Source organism: Mobula birostris, chromosome 4 (genome assembly GCF_030028105.1).
Source record: "Mobula birostris isolate sMobBir1 chromosome 4, sMobBir1.hap1, whole genome shotgun sequence".
NCBI classification, from domain to species: domain Eukaryota; kingdom Metazoa; phylum Chordata; class Chondrichthyes; order Myliobatiformes; family Myliobatidae; genus Mobula; species Mobula birostris.
In genome coordinates this window covers 85,188,534-85,213,923 of record NC_092373.1, presented here as the reverse complement: position 1 = coordinate 85,213,923, position 25,390 = coordinate 85,188,534, and the positions used below count along the sequence as shown (strand labels likewise).

At 42.0% G+C, this 25,390-nt stretch overlaps 2 protein-coding genes across 9 annotated transcripts in view; both read left to right on the top strand.

Moving 5' to 3' along the window:
* Positions 1 to 7,056, top strand: part of kif1aa (kinesin family member 1Aa) — a 503,440-nt gene extending 496,384 nt beyond the window's left edge. For all 3 annotated transcript variants that reach the window (XM_072255712.1, XM_072255711.1, XM_072255713.1), the window contains one exon: positions 1,466 to 7,056. In XM_072255712.1, the coding sequence (XP_072111813.1) occupies positions 1,466 to 1,508 (43 nt within the window). In that variant the 3' untranslated portion in view covers positions 1,509 to 7,056. The remainder of the gene's footprint in view (positions 1 to 1,465) is intronic.
* A 17,639-nt stretch (positions 7,057 to 24,695) lies between these two features.
* Positions 24,696 to 25,390, top strand: part of ilkap (integrin-linked kinase-associated serine/threonine phosphatase) — a 52,035-nt gene continuing 51,340 nt past the window's right edge. For 4 of the 6 annotated variants that reach the window (XM_072255705.1, XM_072255709.1, XM_072255704.1 and 1 more), the window contains exon 1: positions 24,696 to 24,859. In XM_072255705.1, the coding sequence (XP_072111806.1) occupies positions 24,787 to 24,859 (73 nt within the window). In that variant the 5' untranslated portion in view covers positions 24,696 to 24,786. The remainder of the gene's footprint in view (positions 24,860 to 25,390) is intronic. The other 2 variants (XM_072255708.1, XM_072255707.1) reach the window with 1 other exon arrangement.

Below are 25,390 nucleotides of genomic sequence, written 5' to 3'. Positions count from 1 at the left end.
ATCTTCTGACCCTATGTCACCTTTTGTGATATGATTTCATTTTTTTATCAACAGAGTAATGTCGCCCCCTCTGCTTTCCAGCCTGTCCTTTCAATACAATGTGTATCCTGGGATGTTACTATCAGCTATTATCTTCTTTCAGCCATGATTCAGTGATGCCTACAATATCATACATGCCAATCTGTAACTATGCCACAAGTTCATCAACCTTACTCTGTATGCCGTGCTCATTCAAATATAACACCTTCAGTATGGTATTCACACTTTTCAATTTTGACCACCTTTTACATTACAACTCATCCTGTTGACAGCAATTTTGCCCTAACTACATCCTCTCCTCACTACACATTGTCTCTGTTTGTAAACCAAATACCTCACCTTCAGCATTATCATCTGCCTTTCCTACAATTCTTCTTGCATTGAAATAAACGCAGCTCAGGACACTAGTCGTACGATGCTCATCCTTTTGATTCCTAACTTTGTCTTAAGTCTGCCTCCACAACCTCTCCACTAACTGTTCTGGCACTCTGGTTCCCATCCCCTTGTAACTCTAGTTTAAACCCCACTGTGCAGCATTAACAAACCTTCCTGCTAGTGTATTTGTCCCCTTCCAGTTCAGGTGCAAACTCCTCCTTCTGTACAGGTACCACCTTCCCTGGAAGAGAGCCCATTGATCCAAAAATCTTATGCCCTCCCTCCTGCACCATTAGCCACTTATTAAACTGTATAATCTTCCTAGTTCTAGCCTCCCTAGCACATGGCACGGGTAGCTATTCTGAGATCACAATCCTGGAGGTCCTGTCCTTTAACTTCACACCCAACTCCCTGCTCTCCCTGTGCAGAACCTCATCAGTCATCCTACCCATGTCTTTGGTACCTAAATGGACCACAACTTCTGCCTGCTCTCCCTCCCACTTAAGGATGCTGAGGACCCGATCCAAGATATCCCAGACCCTGCCACCTGGGAAGCAACTTACCATCCGGGAATCTCATTCTCACCCACCGAATCTCCTGTCCATTTCCCTAACTAATGAATCCCCTATCACCACAGTGTGCTTCTTCCCTCTTCTTTCCCCCTTCCCTTCTGAGTCACAGAGGCAGACGAGGTGCCAGAGACCCAACTGCTGTGACTTTTCTCTATTAGGTCATTTCCCCCCCCCCCCCCGACAATATCCAGGGTGATATACTTATTGTTGAGGGGGATAGCCACAGGGGTACTCTTCACTGTCTCCTTAAACCCTTTCCCCTTGCTGGCTACCACCCAGTCTCCTGTGTCTTGCACCTTGCATGTAACTAACTCTCTATACGTCCCATCTACCACCTCCTCAGCCTCCTGAATGTCCAGTATGTGAATCTGTTAGTGTAAGATGTATGAGTGTATCTGGGAGTGTTATCATGAGGGACTGTAGACAGTGTTCTGAACAATGTTGTTACCTGTTCTGAAGAGCCTACCTTTATCTTGCAGGTCAAAGCTGTCCAGAAGGAGGAGCAGTCAGATGCGGATCTGACAAGGATCCAAGAACCAGTTATAGAATTCCACTTCGGACATCAGATTGGACTCCTATGTACATAGTCACTTAGCCTTTCCAACATTGATGTGAATGCCCGTCTAAAATGCCTGCTCTACGTGTAGTAATTTATTGAGGATTAAAAATTAATAGTTGTGTGAAAGCAAAAACCGTGTCGCAGGCGCCAGGGTGTGCCATGTTCCGTGTGCGTGTGATGCTCTGTGTATCTTCAGCAAGCGGTTAGACATCAGTGACGAACGAGCTCCTTATCATGGGCACTGGATGCTGTCTGCTTCTTATGTTTCCATTTAGAGGTGGGGGGGGAATGTGAGGTGTGAAGAAGACAGTGAAGGCAATCTTTGGCATCCAATATATTCCCACAGAGAAGAGGCTGATTGGAAAGTGTTGTCCTCTTCATGGGTCCACGAGACCTCTGGAAATAAACAAAGGAGTTGATGGGCAAGCTGAAGAGGAGCCTTAAATGATCTGTAAAGCTCCTTATTGGTTGGTTCGTCCTCGCCAAAGCCCCGTGTTGATCTGAATCTACTTAAAGGTGAATCGTACCTCACAGAGAGGTCCATGGACAGTGTGAGGTTTGTGGCCGAGAAGAACTGGCAGGTTATTTGCTGCAGGGAGGGGAAGAATGATCTATTTGGACAAATGAACACTAAAGGAGATTTACAAAACTGGAATTATGGAGTACTGAAAAGGCGAATATTGTATATATTTCACATGTAGCTCTATACTGATAATGTATTCTTAATCGTTAATAAGAATTGTTATCATTGAAGTTGAATAGTATTGTCTGCCCCTCCTCCCCAGCTGCAGATATTTAGATAGCTGTTTGTTGTGTTAGAGTTTTCATGAACCAGTCAGCACCCACACCATTGCTGGGTCTGAAGTATTCAAGCAGAGAAATTTGACTTTGGTCACCCAAATGCAAGCAGGAATACCAACTCCCACATAGACTCTGCGCCGTTTGGTCCTGAATATGGTGGTGTCTAGGGCTGGCAGTGACACACACACACACATCTAGTGTCACTATCCTTAAACAAATTCCTCTCAGTAAATTAGTGGCTGTCGAAACAAACTGCGCTGAATTGATGTCCCTTCTCTGTGGAGGAGATGCTGACAGCCTAAAGATGATACCAGTACAGCCCTCAATTGTTGACCCTCAATAGACGAGACGTAATGGAGCAGATTGGGGATGGGAGGCAGGAATACAATGATTCAGATAGGAGTTTCTTTTATGGTTTACATTGGCTGGTTCTAACTACCAATGTTACTACCTTGCTGTCCCCACAGGAGTATGTATTTTTTGCTTGGGTGTTGCAGGGGACGGAGAACCTGAAACCATCTTGAGTAGTTTGCTCCAATTGACTCAGATTTATCAGCAGCACTGGGCAATCCGACATGCATCTGTTTTCGAGCTAACAAGCCATGTGTAGATAGCTACACATGTAATCTCCCCCGTGCAACACAGTTTTATTTACCAACAGAATTGATCACCAGCTGGCAGCTACATTTTCCAGTGTTATAAGCAAGTAGAGTATTCATGCCAAGTGGGGCATGGGGCTGTTGATCAGGAGGGAGCCGCTCCAACGTGCTACTGGAATTGCAGGGTGGTGAGGAATGGAAGTGTTGCTTGAAGTATTGGTCAGTGGAGCCCCAACAAGCACGGTTCTCTGTGAGCTGTCAGAGCACGGTGATAAACACCCCCACAAGTTCCCCATGGTGCTTTATTTAAACCAAAAATACTATAACCAACTCCCCCATCCTCAACAGGTGGGAAAGGATACACCATGTGCTCCTCGGGTCACTACAATACCTTAAGTCTAGCACTAAGTAAAAGTTGTGTGTTAAAGGTTGATGTTTAATTAAAAGAAATTACTGCTATGCATATATTGCACCCTTGATTTTTATGTTCTACTGGATGTTGTAAACAGTGAAAACAAGACGAACGCAGGCATAATAAATCGCTGCTAAATAAGACACCTCAAAGTAGTTCCAACTGAAATGAAAACTAACTTTGAGGATAGAGATTATATATTGGATTTTATGGTTGGGTCTTTGATTAACCCAAAGCTCTTGAGAGTTGGAAGTATCTGCGTCCTGGTCAGTATCCTTCCAACATTTTAGATACCGTGCCTCAGTGGAAGCTTGTCAAACCAAGGAAGCAATTTACCATTCATAACAGAATTTTCAATTGCACATTGGTGTGTGTGCGAGTGTGTCCCGCACCTGTGGTGAACTGCTGCATTGTCCGTGTCACTTGTCGTTTGCTGCGTGTCAGTTGGGTGGTATGCTGCTTCTCACGTTCAATGCACAACAACACTGTCCTGCTGCAATGTATGTTCACATTGCCCCGTCACACTCCCTCACCCCAAACCGGCCCTTCCCTACTTCAGTGGCAATTACTTTCCTCTCTGTGTATTTATATCTGAAGTGTGCTTTTCCTGATGAGTGTATGCTCAGTCACTTTAACTATAGATTCTCAATTGGGGAAGTCTGATGTCTGACTCACATGTCACTGTTGTCAGTAATGTCTTGTCACGGGTATGTGCAAATGCACAGCGTTATCTGAGTTTTCATTTGCATTTTAACTTTCACCTCTGGCAATGCATTACATCAACAAAGGGGAGTGAACTGGCCTTATGAAATCACAGGTAGTGCAACTAATTTTCCCCGCATGAAGCATGGATGAGAAAGGAGTGTGCATTCTGATTTTTCCGTAGTGCTGCCAATGGGCAATGATCAAGCAAATAGTGGGTCTGTTGGTATGTTTGGAAGTACACACCAATGCAGAACAAAATGCTGTGGCTAGATAGTTTGAAACTTTCTCAACTGGGACAGATTTCTGGAAACAGGGAATTAAGAGCCATGAACGCAAGGCAATTGTATGAAGCTGAGATACAGATCAGCTCAGATTTATAATTGAATGGTGTGATATGAACCAGCTTGCGGTTGGTGACCTGTACCTATGCCTATTTTTATGTTTCTATATTCAAAGAGCTGACGTCAACAACTACAATTTTCAATATCAGTCTAGAATAATTACAGAATTCTCCAGCTCCTGTTTACTGATCCCTATGGAAGCTGTGTAATGGTGTTCCACAGGGATCTATGTCAGGACTTGGTCACAACGGCAACTCCACTGCTAACAATCTTGTGTGAAGCATCTAAGGGTTGATGATGCTCCCAGAACTTCTTAAAAATGATATTTGGTACATGCAGGTGATGGGGAAAATACTTAGGAGTCTGTATGAATTGCTGAGAGAAAATATTTGAGGCGTAAATAGAGCTTCAAAGTATCTGGTATGGGATTTTGAAGGTTAATTATCTCTATTCTACAGAGTCACAGTTTGAGAACAGCGTGCGCTTCGAAATGAGATTCAGCAGAACTGAAAAGCTTGTATTAGCGGGTATTCGTCAGGTCACCAAACAGAGGCAAGCTGACAGCTAACAGGAGGCCACAATCAGGAAGGGTGTCTTTAAGCAGTTAGTTACCATTCAGACACAATCCTACACAGTTCTCAAATAAATAGGACTTGAACACTGAAGCTTAATTGGACAATTTCCATTTTTCCCCAGCTGCTAATGTAAATTATGGAGAACAATCAGATTAATATTCTATTGGGAGTGGTCTCAAAACATATCAATATTAACATCAGGTGAAGTTTTCTACTGCTCCCTCTGATCCAGCATGATAAATGGAGACTGGGGATGGCAGATGAATTAGTCTGGTAAATCGCTAGAACCAAAAGAAAGCTGTGCATATGAAATGTGCTAGGGAAATGCCACTGCATAAGGCTTTATGACATGACAGATATATCCTAGGCCAGCCAGCCTGTGGATTATATCTAACCATAACAAGATGTAGAATCGAGAAAAGTTCCTGGAGCTGGGGGCTGTGCCTTAGGCCAACCAACCTACAGAGCATGCCCATATCAGGAAAGACAGAGCCTTATGGGTGAAATTAGCAAATAGTAAAGGTGAAGCAATCTCACTTCTGCTACATACCCAAGGGAGAAGTGGCCATTCCCTCACCAGAAAAAAAGATCAAATGTGCCTGATATGTGACTTTACCATTCTGTTCAACTGCAGTTCTTTACCATTATATCATTGCTTTAACAAATAGCTCAACAATCATCACTTATTAAAAATGATTATTTACCAAAACTAAATTCCTTTCCCCAAAATGAACAGAACAGGGATTTTTTTTAAAAAGGGGGGAAATTCTGTCTTAAAAGCTCACCCAGTTTCATAAATCAATGCAGATTAAACATTTTCCTGTTCTATCCCTCAATGCATCATCTCAGTTTATCCCTCAACATAATCTAGGCACTTCTTCACCATCTTTTCAGCATATCCATGAAAAGATTTCTTTCGTCATATCCGACAAACCCTCAGTGGAAACATCATATTTTCAATTGCTGTCAGTTCTTAGCAGCTTTAATGACGTTAATACCATTTTGTGGTCTCTTGTTATCATTTGCTCCCATAGATTTTTATCTTTGCCTCAGTTCTTTATTTATTTACCTCCTGCAGCAAACAGAGGGTCGTGAAAGATTAGCACAAGGAACTTAGTAACATCAGAATGTATTAAACTCTGTACCGAAATCAGTAAATTTGACCTGTTCAGGGAGCCTGAAGATGTGCCTTATGTTTCACTCAGCTCTCACACCATTATTGTGTAAAGTGGGCACTAGCAAGATACACGGTATAGTAAGGTTAATACATGACAAGTAAGACAAGTCAGAGGACGTGGTTGGTTGTTGTGCATTGTTCTCAATGCCAGTTTCAACTTGTTCAGTGGATGAGGCTTCCTTACATAGGGCAGCTCGCACGTAGCCAGATAGACAGAAAGAAAGAAGATGGGGTGCGAGCTGGGTTGGACAATGCAGTACTGGGGTGCCTGTATCTCTCCAGTTGCCTTTTTCCAGCCAAACTCTCTGCTCACACATAGTTTGTGGAACTATTTTGTGGGGGGTACAAGTGACAGTGGTGATCTTGTGCTCTTCTCTTCCCCTCTCACTGCCCACCCCCTACCTTGCCACTAATACAAATACCAGCACCAACAAGTTGTAAAGGAATACAAGGAAACCAAGGGGGATTTGTAAATATTTGAAGACAATTTGACAAATTATGGTAACATTTGGCATTGCTGTAATCTTTAAGTAATAGCTGTAACGCTGACTTTTCCAAAAGCTTATTCCCAGGACGTTTGAGTCAAACAAGCAACTTCCCACATCAGATTTCAATCTGACTGACCTGCAACCCTTGTCTCCACAATGGTGAACTAATGGAATGATCTGTTTTGTTAATTCTGTTGTCAGCTAATCCATGCCTCTTCCCACAGTGCCCCAGCTTTGTATATTTTGGAAGCCGCCTCTGATGTATATACGTGATGGCTGTGACAACTGTATAATATATCTACATGCTGTCTCAGATGGTCAGTAGTCTCTTGAAGTGTAAACCATGGGTGTTGGAGTTAGAGTCTTCAGATGTTTGTGAACACTTTAATGCATTGTCAATAAAAAAAAAATAAATGTGGTAAATATGCAGTTCTGGACAAGCAAGCACTAAGATTCTGTTTCTGATTCAGTTACACACACTTGTAACATACATGATATAAAATGACTATTTACATGTAAATTGCACATCCTTTATACACCTATCCATCTACTTATCCAAGTTTGTTTTGTTTTCCATCTCATCTGCTGCACTTGTCATAAAAAGAAAGTCACTGAACTTCAGCCTGATGTTTACAATCTTCCACCTGTGACCTTCACAGTTCATAAGTAGGTACAGATGAACTTGGAGCAGCGAGCATATAGTTGTAGATGAGGTTGGTGTCTGAATATTGCAGCCACACAATGGCACAGTAAAGGTTCAGTACTGGGATGGACTTCAACCACAACAGCTGAAAGAATTAAATAATTATAGATGAGAAAATGGTAGGATTATAGGAGTTACTATCCAGAAATGCTCACTGTGAATGGAACCAACAGCCATTACTTAGGAAGAATTTCAAATCTGGATGGTTTCCAAGAATCTAACAAATTCCCCATGCTAGGGGATTTATATATACATGTTTGTCCATCCCACCTAAACTTGAAGAATCGTCAGACATTCAGTGTTAGAACCATCTCTAGTAACTAGCACAAGACTAAAATTTAGGTACAAAGGATTTTGGCCTATTCAGCAACTAAATTATTCAACCCAGCATCTTCCAGTTACTATCAGGACTGAACAATTGACCAGATGTTGAAAAATTGTTGAATTTGAATAAAGCTTTCAAAGCTAATTCCTGAATTATGCAGAGACCAGAGGAGATGCTGGGATGATCGCAAAACAGATTTTAATTAAACAAGAACAATTTTGACAATTCTGTCCAGAAACACTGAATGGCTACTGAATAGCCTAATAGGTTCTTTAAAACCACAAAGGGCTGGATTGAGTTGAGCAAAAGAAATAGCTTCCACTCTTGGGGTGCACTAAACTAAAAGCTATTGGTATGAGGGAGTCACTAATAAATTCAGTGTAGAATCCAAGAGAATTGTATTCAACTGTAGAATGGTTGCTATGATTAGCATTAATCTACATTATATAATCATTGGCATGACAAGTCGTATATTCTGTACAAGGGTACATTTTCAAAAATATTTTAGCCATGATGTTTGCCATATGTAATTTCCACAAGACTCTTTGTAATGTGCCAACTGATTATGATCACTTAACCTGTCAAGAACTTTAATTGTTAAGATTCAATAAGACCATCTCCCATTCTTCTAAGATGTGGGAATATAGCACTAGTCTACTTGGTCTCTATAGGGCAATCCTGTCATTTACTCTTACAAAATTATATATACCTTTGGGTATGGAGACCAGAACTCTGTACAATAGCCAAGAAGTGAGCTCACCAAGTCGTTATATCATTGCAATCAGCATTATTTTTCTTCCACTTCATTTGTAATCTGATCTAATTTACCAATGGTTGAGCTAATCCTTCACCGACATGTTAGCGTTCTGTGGTTAGTGCAAGGAGACCTAGATCCTCTACTAATATTTTCCTAGCATCTTATCTTTGCAAAAGCATCTTATTTCTCTATTTTCTTAAAAAAAACACTTAAGCACTTTTCACCCACCTTGCCTATATGCTCAATTGAATTACATCCCTAGTTTATCCCCTTCATAGATTTGTTTTCACCTAGCTTTGTTTAGGTGACAAACCCAGATACTTTATGGCTGCTGTCCTCATCCAGTTGGTACAGATGATAGATAGTTGAAAAACAAACCATGGCCCATGCAATACCCAATTAGTTAGAGGGTTGCCAACTGGGCCAATTATTTGCTTCTCTCACTGACTTCTATCAACTAATCCTCAATCCAGCATCTGCAGATCTTCTTTTGTTTGTGAACCCTCAATCCAAGATTGCTATTACTCCAATTTATAAATTCATGTTGATTTTATTATCCAATCATATTAAAATGTTGAAAGTGCTACATTACCTACTCCTATTGAATTCTAACATTTCCCACTTCCTATTAATTGACCTAGAATTCTTTATTTTTCTCTTTTCTGTCTCCCTCAAAATTAATCAATAAGCTCGAAGACCTAAGCCCCAATAACTCCTTGTCCAAATGGATCCTCATTTTCCTTATTTCCAAACAGTTAGGATTGCCACCGTCTCCTCCACGATCACCATCAGCATGTGCACCACAAGTCTGTGTACTTAGCCCTCTGCTCTACTCACTTTATACTTATGACTGTGAGGCTAAGTACAGCTCCAAAACAATATTTAGGTTTGCTGATGACACCGCTGTTGTTGGCCAAATCAAAGGTGGTGATGATTGGGCTTATAGGAGAGAGATTGAAATTCTGCTTGAATGGAGCCACAACAACCACCTCTCACTCTGTGTCAGCAAAACCAAAGATGGATTATTGACTACAGGAGTAGGAAACATAAGTCCATGGGCTGGTACTCATTAGGACATCAGAGTTGGAGAGGGTCAATAACTTTAAGTTAACTGGCATTATCATTTCAGAGGATCTCTCGAGACTAGCACCGAAGTGCCATTACAAAGAAGACACGACAGTACTTTTACTTTCCTTGAAGTCTACGCAGATTCAGCATGTCATCTAAAACCTTAACAAACTTCCATACATGCACAGTGGGGAGTATCCTGACTGGTTGCATTATGGCCTAGTGTAGAAACACCAATGCCCTGAATGGAGAAGCATCCGAAAAATAGTGAATGGAGCCCAGTCCATCAAAGAAAAAACCCTTCCTCACCACCGAGCACATCTACAAGGAGAGCAGCATCCATCATCAGGTACCCCACCACCCAGGCCGTGCACTCTTCTGGCTGTTGCCTTTGAGAAGGAGGTACAGGAGCTTTAGGTCCCACAACACCAGGTTCAGGAACATTTCGAACTTTCAACCATCAGGGTCCTGAACCAGTGTGGATTACTTCACTCACCTCAACACTGAACTATTCCACAAACTATGGGCTCACTTTCAAGTACTCTACTACTCATGTATTCAATATTATTTATTATTTAATTACTTATTATTACTTTTATGTAATTGCCCAGTTTGTCCTCTTATGCACATTGGTTGTTTGTCCATCTTTGTGTGTAGATTTCATTTGTTCTATTGTGTTTCTTTGTATCTACTGTGAATGCCCGCAAGAAAATGAATCTCAGGGTAGTATACGGTGACACATATATACTTTGATAATAAATTTATTTTGACTGTTGAACTTTGAATAATGTGCTAAATTCTAATCCTCCAAAACCATTTTAAAAAGAAGTTTAAAGGCCACCAAACAACTTCTTCTATTAGTTTCTCCAGCACTCGCTCCTAAATAACATCTTCTCATCAGATCCCTGAAATATCTCCCATGTCTTCTATAAAGACAATTACAAATTGTTGAGTTGAAGTGTCTTTCATGTTCATATTCTCCATTATAATTTTAACTATCACTGCTCACACATACATCGGCTTATATCTTCCTTTACACTCAAAGCTCCTACAGTATAATATTCTTTATTTTCTCTGTCAAATACTTGGTCAACCAGAGTCTGAATTCTAATATCCTCATTGTTCTGGGTATTGCCATCTTTTTGATTGTAAGACATTAATATTATTTTAAATTTGTCTTGTTATTATGGTTGGACAATTAATACTCTTTTTAGATTACAGAAGTATTATTAATTGAAAATTATGGTTTATTTATCTACTGAAGTTTTTCCAATGTCACTTTCTTCAATCCAGTTTCTAAACTTAAATAGCCAATTTTCCCTTCATGTAGAACATAGATTAAGACATTTGTTTCAAACTTAATAAGATCATTCTCAAACTCAATAAAAGAACATCCTGTCACTATGCTCACACTTCCTCAGATGTCTCTTACTGTAAGGTCACTGATTAGTCCTGACAATAATTCTACATTGACTACTTGATTCCAACTGCAAATAAGCTATGTTGGAGACTTTCCGTGAATTTCTGTTTCACAACTAAATTGCTGCAATATATTTTAAACACTCCTAAGATAATTTCTTCTGAGGTATTTCATTGGGATCAAGGATGACTTGATTCCACCCTAATTTTGGGAGTTCTGAGGTGGCCAATAAGGCGAACCATTCCACAGTTGGGGCAAGGGAGATGGTGGTGTTCTTCTTCCATCTCTTATGTGGGTCATCTGTGAGCAGAATTCAAACTTGAGTCAGTGAATTGTTGCTCCAAGACACTACCTACTAATCCAGTAACTTTGATAGGGTTGGTGCTATATAGATACATACGCACAGTTAAAGTATTATTCTACAGGAAGACCGTCAGCTGAGTTGTTTTGCTTGGAAAATGGAGGTTGAGGTGTATAAAATTAAGAGAGGTCCAGCAAGGGTGAACAGGATTTGTTTACTTCCCATGGCAAAAAGATTGGTAACAATGAGTCATAGGTTGAAAGACAAGGAGAATTGAGGAAAAATGTTCGAAATAATTAGTACTGGATTCTGGAACTAATGGTCTGAAGGAGTGGTGATGGTAGAGACCATATTTAAAAAGAAAAGTTTAGAGAGAAATTGGCCAAATGCAGGCAAATTCGACAAGCTGAGGAAGGCATATTGGTAGTTATGGATGAAGGGCCTACTCCTTTGTTGTGTAACACCACGACTTGTAAATACACCTGCACAATTTCTGAGAGTCACCAATGACCAGAGACAAAACCAAACCTGCCATGTAACCATCAAAACCATAAAAGCAGGCCAGAGGCTAGACACCCTGGAATTGAATGACTCAGCTCATGACACCGAAAGTCTTTCCACCATCTACCCAAATCAGTAGTATGACCCTCCCCTTACCTCGGTAAGTCCAATACTAACATTCAAGCTTGACTAAGAAAGACAAAGCATTGGCTTCATTGGTATCCCATCCACAATTTTAAATATTCACTCCAACTTCACAGATTCATTGTGTTATGTTGGCTAAATGAATTTCAGTAACTCACCAAAGCGAATTTGACTGTACATACCAAACCCCTAACCTCTACCACTTTGCTATAAAGTATGAATCACTGTTTAATAAAATACTTACTGTGTTATTGTAGAATATGTAGAAGGAAAAGACATCCACTAAGTGGATGTACAATATACACAAGAGAGGTACGTACAGCAGGATACTGTGCAATATACTGTAGAATAGGTGGAAGAAAACTCAGTGAGTCACCTTATATTACAGGTAAATGTAAGGGAAATGTCGCCACCTGCAGATTGTCCAAGTCACTGAGAAAAATAATTGGCTTGGAACTATAATTCCTAGTCCTTCATCATTGCTGGGTCTGAACCTGACTGCAAAGATTCAGTACCACCACGTTGTGAAAAATAAACAAATAACAAGACCGGTGAGTTACTGTACAAGACAGAGGGATATGTCTAATGGGTGAATGTGCATTTGGGGTACATCATTAAACCATGCAATATAGTGCATAGGATCATGGTAAGAAGTTTAAAATGATATGTACATGAAGAGTGTAACTTGTAAGTCAAACACTGTATACGATACATCAGATCTTCAAATTATTCTACTTCACTGAGTTTATTTAATTTGTATCCGCCACCCAATTAGGTAGCACAATCAGAACGATTTACAATGTCTGTTTATTTTATATTTTATTGGATTCTTTAGCTAATTACCCTAAATTTATTAAGATCTCTTCTGTCACTGGGAATTTACTCCATTACTTCATAATTTTGAAGACTCCTGTGTTCAGAGTCTTTTATCTCAATGGGTAGCATCAGTTCTATAGTGTATTTAATATTACAGTAATATTTGAGCAATATTGTAAATATATTGTTTGATTAAGCATTCTTTTTTAACATAATTCATTAAGGGTTATATGTAAGAAGTACGTGAATGGCATACATTATTATCTCATCACATCATATGTGATTACCTCACAAAAAAAAAGGAAGAAACTAAGTAGACAAATGTAGCGGCAACTGGGTTTTTCTTTTGATTAGCTTTTGGAGTTACAAAACATAATAGTAGCTATGAGTAAGTTTTAAAATGAAGACCATAAGCCCATAAGATTTAGGAGCAGAAGTAGGCCATTCAGCCCATCTGGTCTGCTCCACCATTCCATCATGGGCTGATCCAATTCTTCCAGTCATCCCCACTCCCCTGCCTTCACCCCATACACTTTGACACCCTGGCTAATCAAGAACCTATCTATCACTGCCTTAAATACACCCAATGACTTGGCCTCCACAGCCACTCGTGGCAACAAATTCTACAGATTTACCACCCTCTGACTAAAGTAATTTTCCGCATCTCAGTTCTAAAAGGAGGTCCTTCAATCCTGAAGTTGTGCCCTCTTGTCCTAGAATCCCCTGCCATAGGAAATAACTTTGCCATATCTAATCTGTTCAGGCCTTTTAACCTTCGGAATGTTTCTATGAGATCCCCCCTCATTCTCCTGATCTCCAGGGAATACAGCCCAGGAGCTGCCAGACGTTCCTCATACGGTAACCCTTTCATTCCTTTAATCATTGTGAATCTTCTCTGAACCCTCTCCCATGTCAGTATATCCTTTCTAAAATAAGGAGCCCAAAACTGCACACAATCTTCCAAGTGTGGTCTCACCAGTGCCTTATAGAGCCTCAACATCACATCCCTGCTCTTATATTCTGTACCTCTAGAAATGAATGCCAACATGCATTTGCCTTCTTCACAACTGACTCAATCTGGAGGTTAACCTTTAGGGTATCTTGCACAAGGACTCCCAAGTCCCTTTTCATCTCTGCATTTTGAATTCTCTCCCCATCTAAATAATAGTCTGCTTGTTTATTTCTTCCACCAAAGTGCATGACCACACACTTTCCAACATTGTATTTCATTTGCCATTTCTTTGTCCATTCCTCTAAACTATCTAAATCTCTCTGCAGGCTCTCTGTTTCCTCAACACTACCTGCTCCTCCATGTATCTTTGTATCATCGGCAAATTTAGCTACAAATCCATTAGTACCATAGTCCAAATCATTGACATACATTGTAAAAAGCAGCGGTCCCAACACCGACCCCGTGGAACTCCCTAACAATCAATTGCAACAACTTCCCAACCACTGACGTCAGGCTAACAGGTCTATAGATTCCTTTCTGCTGCCCTCCACCCTTCTTAAATAGCGGAGTAATGTTTGCAATTTTCCAGTTACCCGGTACAATGCCAGAATCTATCAATTCTTGAAAGATCATTGTTAATGCCTCCGCAATCTCTCCAGCTACTTCCTTCAGAACCCATGGGTGCATTCCATCAGGTCCAGGAGATTTATCGACCCTCAGACCATTAAGCTTCCTGAGCACCTTCTCAGTCATAATTTTCACTGCACAAACTTCACTTCCCTGTCACTTTTGAATGTCCGGTATACTGCAGACGTCTTCCACTGTGAAGACTGATGCAAAATATGCATTCAGTTCCTCTGCCATCTCTGCATCTCTCATTACAATATCTCTAGCATCATTTTGTATTGGTCCTATATCTACCCTCAACTCATTTTTACCCTTTACAAACTTAAAAAAGCTTTTCTTATTTTCTTTGATATTAGTCGCCATCTTCTTTTAATTCATCTTTTCCTTCCTAATGACCATCTTAGTTTCCTTCTGCAAGTTTTTAAAAGCTTCCCAATCCTTTGTCTTCCCACTAGCTCTGGCTTCCTTGTATGCCCTCTCTTCCGTTTTTACTTTGGCTCTGACTTCACTTGTCAGCCACGGTAGTGTCCTTCTTTCCTTTAAAAATTTCTTCTTATTTGGAACATATCTGTCTCGCACTTCCCTCATTTTTCATAGAAACTCCAGCCATTGCTGCTCTGCTGTCCTTCTTGCCAGGGTCCCTTTCCAGTCAACCTTGGCCAGTTCCTCTCTCATGCCTTTGTAATTTTCTTTATTCCAATGAAATAACGACATGTTGGAACTTAGTTTCTCCTTCTCAAATTTCAAAGTAAACATGATCATATTGTGCAAACATGAGAAAATCTGCAGAAGCTGGAAATTCAAGCAACACACACAAAATACTGGTAGAACACAGCAGGCCAGGCAGCATCTATAGGAAGATATCTATAGATGCTGCCTGGCCTGCTGTGTTCTACCAGTATTTTGTGTGTGTTGCATGATCATATTGTGATCATTGTTCCCTAAGCATTCCTTAACCTTAAACTCTCTTATCACCTCCGGATTATTGCACAACAGCTAATCCCATCACAGGCAATCCCCTAGTAGGCTCAACAACAAGCTGTTCAAAAAAGCCATCCCTTAGACATTCTTTTGAGGTCCAGTACTGACCTGGTTTTCCCAATCCACTTTCATGTTAAATTCCCCAATGATTGCCTTTCTGACCGGCCTTTTCTATACCCAAGACAACTACCTACTTGTTGAAGTGCAGCACATTTTTCTTCAGAAGGGGAGAGAGATATTCAAGTTTATAAATGGTCAGCATTAACAAGTAACTCATAAACAATGAGTACAGGTGATAATAACAAAAAATAAATTAAAAAGCAGAAATAGCTGGCTACTTCATAAATATAGACATATAAAATTGCACAACAGATAACTGGATGATGTATACTGACCAAATTGAGCAGTATTTTGAAGGAAATGGAATAGCTGATGAAAAACAAGTGCCAGTTTTGCGGAGTGCAATTGGTGAAAGAGCATGCAGTTTGCTCAGAGATTTGACTGCTCCAGCCAAATCAGCCAAAATGAGATTTGCTGACATTGTGAACATAATGCAGGAACACTTGGAACCAAAACCATTGTTGATTGCAAAACATTTCAGCTTTCATCAGCGGAATCAAAAGGAAGGGGAGTCCATTTCACTTTTCATGGCAGAGTTGAAGAAATTGTCTAAGTATTGTCATTTCAATGATGGGCTTAATAATGCTCTGAGAGATTATTTAGTTTGTGGAATCTTACAAGAAAGCATTCAAAAACAGCTCCTAACTGAAGCACAACTCACATTTAGGAGTACAGTTGAAATAGCTTTATCAATGGAAACAGCAGCCGTAGATGCAATTGAGTTGCAGTCAGGAATGAAAGTGAGTATGAACAAAATAGCAACATCGAAACAGAAACCTGCCTAAACGAACAAATTGTGTCACCATTGTGGCAGGGGCTCACATACTCTAAACCAATGCAGATTTAAAGGTGAAAATTGCAGAAAGTGCAGCAAAGTAGGGCACATACATACAGCATGTTGGGCAGACAATAATAAATGGACTGCATAGGGAAGAGATAAAGATAAAAAGTGAAATTTTAGTTTCAAAAAGAGCACTAACCTGCATACTGTCGATGAAAAATCTGATAATGATGAGGGTTCAAAGTACATTTATAGTCAAAGTATGTATGCAGTATACAACCCTGAAATTTAAATTCCTTACAGATAGTCACTAAACGAAGAAGAACCATGGAAGATGAATAGATAGATAGATACTTTATTGATCCCAAAGGAAATTACAGTGTAACAGTAGCATTACAAGGGCACAGATATACAAGTATTAGAAGAGAAATAAGAAAGAATAAAAAATAAGTTACCTCAAGCAGTCTAACAGGAGGGGTCATCTCTTCCCTGGCTCTAGGTTGACTCATTATAGAGCCTAATGACCGAGGGTAAGAATGACCTCATGTAGCGCTCTTTGGAGCAGCACATTTGTCTTAGTCGATAACTAAAAGTGCTCCTCTGTTCAGCCAAGGTGGCATGCGGAGGGTGAGAAACATTGTCTAGAATTGCCAGGATTTTCCAGAGGGTCCTTTGTTCTACCACAGCCTCCAGTGTGTCCAGTTTGACTCCTATACCAGAGTCAGCCTTTCTAATCAGTTTATTGAGCCTGTTAGCATCACCCATGTTGATACAATTGCCCCAGCACAGCACCACATAGAAGATTGTACGGTCAACGACAGACTGATAGAACATGTGAAGGAGAGGCCTGCATACTCCAAAGGACATCAGTCTCCTCAGGAAGCAGAGGCAACTCTGGCCCTTCTTGTACACAGCCTCTGTGTTGGTGCTCTACTCAAGTCTGTCATCCAGAACCAACTGATTCAAAGGGAAACATCAAACGTTAAACTGCTCTTACCCCACACATGCAAAAGGCAACAAAAATGATCAAAAACATTGAATATAAGACACAAAAAGCATATTTCAGTATAGTTCTGCTCAGTGTTCATTATCTGGAGGTCACCTGATTCAAAACTCACCAAAAAGTAGTAACAAAAATAGAGCAACTGGAAACAGAACACATCATAAAAACTGAATTAGAGCCCAAATCTATAATCGGCGTTGACTAAATCTTGCTATGGCCCCTTTCACTCACATGATCGAGGGTGAGAAAGGTCACTCAAGTGCAAGGAACTTCCATAGGGAGCAGTGAGTGAGAGACCGCCATGCACAGACACCTTCTCTGGCAGTAGTGAGCGAAAGGTTAGTAGACAGCACTGAACACTCACTCAGCTTCCGCAGCCGCTCCAATGAGTTCAGTCTTCCTCGACACTTCAATCAGCGAAGGATGGAGTCGATCATGGGTCCGTGCCCCATCTCCATGCTGCACACTTGTTTCGCAGCCTTGAGAAACTCTCTCGGAGACAGCAAAGTGCCAGATCGCCCGATCGGCCCAAATTCACACCACCAGAATGATGATAACAGGCTCCAACAGTAGCGTAACCATATATAAAGAAGCTGTAGAAGAAATGAAAGAAATTGATTCAAGAGCCGTCCTGAGGATGTCACCTTTAGTAGCGTTGTTTGCTGGTGCCTCTTCTTCCAGACTACACAGGATTGGATCCCCCTTAGATTTACAATACAAAATTTAACAGGAGACAAGTAATTCAGCTTACAACAGAAGTGAAAGGTAAGTTAGTTAAAATGGGATTGGACACTGGCTGGGCTGTTTCAGTCATTCCACAAAATGAGTTTGAATGACATTTCAAAGATACGGGACTGAAGCCTGCAGATATCCAACTAAGAACTTATACTGGAGAAAAGATAACTCCTGTGAGAATGACATTTGTAACAGTGAAATACAACCACCAACAAGCCACACTGGGCTTGTAGTGGTGGTAAAAACAGGAGGACCATCATTGTGGGCTGTAATTGTCTGAGGCAGCAACTACAGTTACTTGATTGAAGTTCTATCCACAGCTTACATGCCACATCCCTGCAAAAGAATCAACTGAAAGCAAATTAAAAAGGTACCGGATGATACCACAGCCATGTTCGAGGATGGAATTGGAAAGCTCAAGCATATCAGGGCAAAATAGTGCTAACTGAAAATGCTCCACCCAAGTTTTACAAAGCCCATCCAGTTTCTTGTACCATTTGTGATACAGTAAACCAGTGAGCTAGATCACATGGAGATTGAAGGAATTCTTTCCAAGGTTGAGTGGACCCCATGGGCAATGGCAGTGGTCCCAGAGGCCAAGAAGATTGGGTCTATCAACAACTGTGGTGATTTTAAGGTCACCATCAACACAGTGCTGAAAGTAGATAGGGGGTATGCTTGCAGGTACATTTGCTAGCATGGTTCGGGAGGGTTTAAACTAATTTGCAAGGGGGATGAGACCCAGAGCGATAGAACAATGAGAGAAGTGCATGGAGTAAAGCCAAATCTAACATACAGAGAGGCTTTGAGGAAAGAGAAACAGAATAAATGGTGTAAAGGTAGTAAGGTAGAAGGGGTGAAGTGTGTGTACCTCAATGCAAGAAGCATCAGGAACAAAGGTGATGGACTGAGAGCTTGGATACATACATGGAATTATGATGTAGTGGCCATTACAGAGACTTGGCTGGCACCAGGACAGGAATGGATTCTCAATATTCCTGGATTTCAGTGCTTTAAAAGGGATAGAGAGAGGGGGAAAGGGGAAGAGGGGTAGCATTACTGGTCAGGGATACTATTACAGCTACAGAAAGGGTGGTTAATGTAGCAGGATCCTCTTTTGAGTCAGTATGGGTGGAAGTCAGGAACAGGAAGGGAGCAGTTACTCTACTGGGGGTTTTCTATAGGCCCCCTGGTAGCAGCAGAGATACAGAGGAGCAGATTGGGAGGCAGATTTTGGAAAGGTGCAAAAATAACAGGGTTGTTATCATGGGTGACTTTAACTTCCCTAATATTGATTGGCACCTGATTAGTTCCAAGGGTTTAGATGGGGCAGTGTTTGTTAAGTGTGCCCAGGACGGATTCCTGTCACAGTATGTGGACAGACCAACTAGGGGGAATGCCATACTAGATCTAGTACTAGGTAATGAACCAGGTCAGGTCACAGATCTCTCAGTGGGTGAGCATCTGGGGGACAGTGACCATCGCTCCCTGGCCTTTAGCATTATTATGGAAAAGGATAGAATCAGAGAGGACAGGAAAATTTTTAATTGGGGAAGGGCAAATTATGAGGCTATAAGGCTAGAACTTGCGGGTGTGAATTGGGATGATGTTTTTGCAGGGAAATGTACTATGGACATGTGGTCGATGTTTAGAGATCTCTTGCAGGATGTTAGGGATAAATTTGTCCCGGTGAGGAGGATAAAGAATGGTAGGGTGAAGGAACCATGGGTGACAAGTGAGGTGGAAAATCTAGTCAGGTGGAAGGAGGCAGCATACATGAGGTTTAGGAAGCAAGGATCAGATGGGTCTATTGAGGAATATAGGGAAGCGAGAAAGGAGCTTAAGAAGGGGCTGAGAAGAGCAAGAAGGGGGCATGAGAAGGCCTTGGCGAGTAGGGTAAAGGAAAACCCCAAGGCATTCTTCAATCATGTGAAGAAAAAACGATGACAGGAGTGAAGGTAGGACCGATTAGAGATAAAGGTGGGAAGATGTGCCTGGAGGCTGTGGAAGTGAGCGAGGTCCTCAATGAATACTTCTCTTTGGTATTCACCAATGAGAGGGAACATGATGATGGTGAGGACAATACAAGTGAGGTTGATGTTCTGGAGCATGTTGATATTAAGGGAGAGCAGGTGTTGGAGTTGTTAAAATACATTAGGACGGAGAAATCCCCAAGGCCTGACATAATATTCCCCAGGCTGCTCCACGAGGCGAGGGAAGAGATTGCTGAGCCTCTGGCCAGGATCTTTATGTCCTCGTTGTCCACGGGAATGGTACCGGAGGATTGGAGGGAGGCGAATGTTGTCCCCTTATTCAGAAAAGGTAGCAGGGATAGTCCGGGTAATTATAGACCAATGAGCCTTACGTCTGTGGTGGGAAAGCTGTTGGAAAAGATTCTTAGAGATAGGATCTATGGGTATTTAGAGAATCATGGTCTGATCAGGGACAGTTAGCATGGCTTTGTGAAGGGCAGATCATGTCTAACAAGCCTGATAGAGTTCTTTGAGGAGGTGACCAGGCATATAGATGAGGGTAGTGCAGTGGATGTGATCTATATGGATTTTAGTAAGGCATTTGACAAGGTTCCACATGGTAGGCTTATTCAGAAAGTCAGAAGGCATGGGATCCAGGGAAGTTTGGCCAGGTGGATTCAGAATTGGCTTGCCTGCTGAACACAAAGGGTCGTGGTGGAGGGAGTACATTCAGATTGGAGGATTGAGACTAGTGGTGTCCCACAAGGATCTGTTCTGGGGCCTCTACTTTTCGTGATTTTTATTAACGATCTAGATGTGGGGGTAGAAGGGTGGGTTGGCAAGTTTGCAGATGACACAAAGGTTGGTGGTGTTGTAGATAGTGTAGAGGATTGTTGAAGATTGCAGAGAGACATTGATAGGATGCAGAAGTGGCAGATGGAGTTCAACCTGGAGAAGTGTGAGGTGGTACGCTTTGGAAGGACAAACTCCAAGGCAGAGTACAAAGTAAATGGCAGGATACTTGGTAGTGTGGAAGAGCAGAGGGATCTGGGGGTACATGTCCACAGATCCCTGAAAGTTGCCTTACAGGTAGATAGGGTAGGTAAGAAAGCTTATGGGGTGTTAGCTTTCATAAGTCGAGGGATAGAGTTTAAGAGTCGTGATGTAATGATGCAGCTCTATAAAACTCTCGTTAGGTCACAATTGGAGTACTATGTCTAGTTCTGGTCGCCTCACTATAGGAAGGATGTGGAAACATTGGAAAGGGTACAGAGGAGATTTACCAGGATGCTGCCTGGTTTAGAGAGTATGCATTATGATCAGAGATTAAGGGAGCTAGGGCTTTACTCTTTGGAGAGAAGGAGGATGAGAAGAGACATGATAGAGGTGTACAAGATAATAAGAGGAATAGATAGAGTGGATAGCCAGCACCTCTTCCCCAGGGCACCACTGCTCAATACAAGAGGACATGGCTTTAAGGTAAGGAGTGGGAAGTTCAAGGGGGGTATTAGGGGAAGGTTTTTTACTCAGAGAGTGGTTGGTGCGTGGAATGCACTGCCTGAGTCAGTGGTGGAGGCAGATACACTAGTGAAGTTTAAAAGACTACTAGACAGGTATATGGAGGAATTTAAGGTCGGGGGGGGTTGTATGGGAGTCAGGGTTTGAGGGTCAGTACAACATTGTGGGCCGAAGGGCCTGTAATGTGCTGTACTATTCTATGTTCTATGTATCTTAGTAAATCTTTCTGGTGTGCCACACTTCAGTAAAGTGAACTTAGCTGAAGCCTACCTACAGATGGAGATGGAAGATGAGTCCACAGTGTTTCTCACCATAATCACTCAGAAACGGTTTTATCACTATAATAGGCTTAAAAATCCATGGACCAGGTGCTGCAATGAAACCGGGGTGCTCAGTGTTACCTGGATGACATCATTGTTACCAATGAGGATGACAAGGAACATCTCCAAAATCTCACGATTGTGTTAAAAAGATAAGAAGATATGGGCTCAGAGCATGATACGAGTGTGAACTTTTTAAACCAAGCATCACTTACTGTGGTCACACCATTGATGCTCAAGGATTACACAAATGTGCTGAGAAAATTCAAGCCGCGGTGGATGCCCCAAAGCCAAAGGATGTGTAACAGTTGTGGTCCTTTTTTAGGATTCGTCAATCACTTTTTCAGGGTTCCACCAAACCTGGCTACTGTGCTCCAACTTTTGAAATCATGACTGCATATCGGGAAGAAATGGCAATGGACAAACAGTGTGAGGTGGCTTTCCAAAAGGCAAAGGAAATGGTGACATAAGACACTGCACTCACATTTGTCAAAATGTTCAAATATGGTCCAAGTGCGGAGTGAGAGAGACACTGAAATGGGTCAACAATTCTCTGACTTTAATGAGAACTGTTAGCTGAATTTGACAGAAAAGAAAAACAATAAACTCTAGGCCCACAGGGCCGTTAACTAAAACTCTCAAACTGAAACTTAAATATGAACACTGCGGTTGGAAACAATAACTAATTCTAACTGAATGCTGCTCCATGACAACATCAGTCGAAACTGTAGTCTTCTTTCCTGGACAAGGACAAAGATAAGTAGGGGTGTAATGTTGGCCAAGTCTCAACAAGAACAGAATGAAAATAAAGGAGTTAAATACCACCATAATGGAACACTGATTAGCTGGGACATGTGTACTCACAAACGTGATTGTTGAAGCTGTTGCGCAGCCCACCTGTATGGGCATGTAAACCCCAGAGCAGAATACGTGGTTGTGACAGGGCCCCTCTGCCTAGGTGCAGCTCCCGAGGTGCCACAGACTTGTGCCCACTGGAAGTCCCCGGTGAGAGATTTGTCCAGGATGTCATTGCCAGCAATGTCTGTGGTTGTGACATGATCCACATCATCTAGTGAAGCTTGCCTGTGATGTCTCACCTTATGGTCTGGGTGCAATCATGACACATGCTATGAGAGATGGAAGTGAACGCCCTCAAAGCCTTTGCATCATGTTCTCTTTATGCTGCAGAGAAAATTTGTGCACAGATTAACAGACAGGCCTTGAGTCTGGTTTGGGGTGTAAAATGCTTCGGCTGGTACCTGTGTGGAAATGCTGATGGAGTGTCCCATTTACCTTTGGACAGGGAAATACCTGAAAAATTCACAAAACAGGACACTCTTCTGTACCTATTCTCCCTAATGCAAATTGAAAATCTCCCTATTATGGCAGAGATGATCGAAAGGCAAACTAGAAAAGACCCTATGCTGTCTCAGGTCTACATGGCCACCCAAAATGGCTGGAATGTGAAGCAGAAATTCCACTTACCCCATCGTTAACAGTGCTGGGATGAACTTGCCCTCGACAGGGGCTGCCTTGTGTGGCGATTGAGATTGTTGTACCAGCCAAGCTGAGAGCCAGAGTGTTGGAGGAGATACATGCTGATCATCCAGGCGTGGTCAAAATGAAAGTGTTGGCTCAAAGTTTTGTCAGATGGCATTAGATAGATCAGCAGATTAAGCAGCTGGCCATACATTGTTCTGGATGCCAACACATCCAGAAGATGCCAAGAGCAGTGCCTCTCCATCCCCGGGAATAGCCTGCATTGCCCTGGCAGAGGATTCATGTGGATCTTGCCAGACCATTCATGGGCACAAATTTCTTGGTAGTAATGGGTACAGCTACAAAGTGGCCAGAGGTGTTCCCAATAATCTCCACTATGGGCTGTCACACTGTTGATGTGCTGAGAAGCCTCCTTGCAAGGACTGGTGTTCCAGAACCCTTAGTCAGGGACAATGGACCACAGTTTGTTGCCGATGGAAAGGTTTGTTCAGGATCTGAAAAATTCACTGTGAGCAATGTCAGCAGAACACACAACGCTAAATCAGAGGCTTTACAATTTCCTGTTTGCATTTTGTAATGCAGCACACACTACAACCAACAAACCACCAGCTATGCAGTTCATCCCATGCGCTGATGCTTGGACCTCCTCGAATTCAATCTCAGAGGGAGTATGCAGGACAAACAGCTGAGACAAACTGAGGACTCCTCAAACAACGTTTGATATTTAGTAGTCCTGATGAGGAACTACAGAGACAATCAAAAGTGGGTACTTGGAAAGCTTAAAGACGGAACTGGATCACTCTCCTACACAATGGAGATTGTGTCTGATCTCATCTGGAGACGACACAACAACCACATAAGTCCCAGAACTCGGGATTATTTTATAGTGGCAAGTATCAACTACCAAGCAGCAGAGTGATGTCACCTCCCCCCAATCCCCCCCTCACCCCCCCCCCCCACCGTCCAACGGTCAGGAGAGATGTTATCCCACGAGTAAGAAACCTTCCACAGCAATTAAACCTTTCGGCCTGAATGGGACCATTTAAAATTAACTATGCTGTGGATGTCTATGTAGTAGTTGTGTGTGTGTGTGTGTGTGTGTGTAATGACTAGAGAGCAAAATGAAGTTGAGATTTTTCAATAAAGAGTAGGAGTTCTTAGCTAAGCAGGGAGGAGTGTAATGTATTTGATATTTAAACATTATTTGAGCAATAATGTAAATTTATTGTTTGATTAAGCATTCTTTGTTTACATTATTCATTATGGGTTATATGTAAAAATGATGTGAATGGCATATATAATTATGACACCACATCAGATGTGAGCGCCTCACCAAAAAAAGGAAAAGAGAAACTAAGTAGACAAATATCCTTGCTTTCAAAGAGAGGGAGAGTGTGAGTGTATGTGTGTCTGTGTCTGTCTGTCTGGCTCTCTGTGTCGGTGTCGTGAGGACCCAGCGGAACCCCAGAGACTGTAAGCGGAAGCAACGTAGCACTAGGACCCGGAGGGTGTCTGACGGTCTTGTGGCCCTTTAGGCCGCTGTTGAAGCCTGGATTGGGAGTTGACAGAAGGGGAGTGCTTTTAATCACAGACACGGGATGGATTTGTTTGAAGATCTGCCGGAGCCTGGTGAGGAGAGGCGGGTTTTGAGCTGGAGGCTGATTTTACTCGGTGGGTGCGGGTCATCGGCCCATCCTAGCGCCGCCCCCGAGGCCGGACCCTGGGGTGGGGGGGGAGGGAACTCACTCCACCGAGGGTGTTGGGACCCGAACCATGCTCCTACCCCGGGGTGGCGGGCGGAAAGATGCTGATTTCGGCCTCATCCATGTACCCCAGGGCTCTGGGAAACTAATCCCATTCTAACGTGCAAGGACTCAATCCCTCGCCCAGCCAGGACACCGGGAACCAGATTTTGGTCTCTGCGGTGTAAGGATCTACCCACAAAGGGTGACTCAAACAATAATAACCTAGAACAAAGTCAGCTTCTGAGATAAAACACGCTAAAATATAAAAGAAAGAGATAACACTTCCCGTGGAGAGCAAGTTTTGGGTCCAATAACGTAAGGAGATAGCAAATGAATTAGGAGAGGTATTTCACATTTGACTTCATTGTAGAGGGAACAAGTTACAGCCCAGGAATTGCTGGAAATTGGGAACTGGAAGGGAGGAAGGAATTTTGAGATGACTTATACTGGAAAAAAT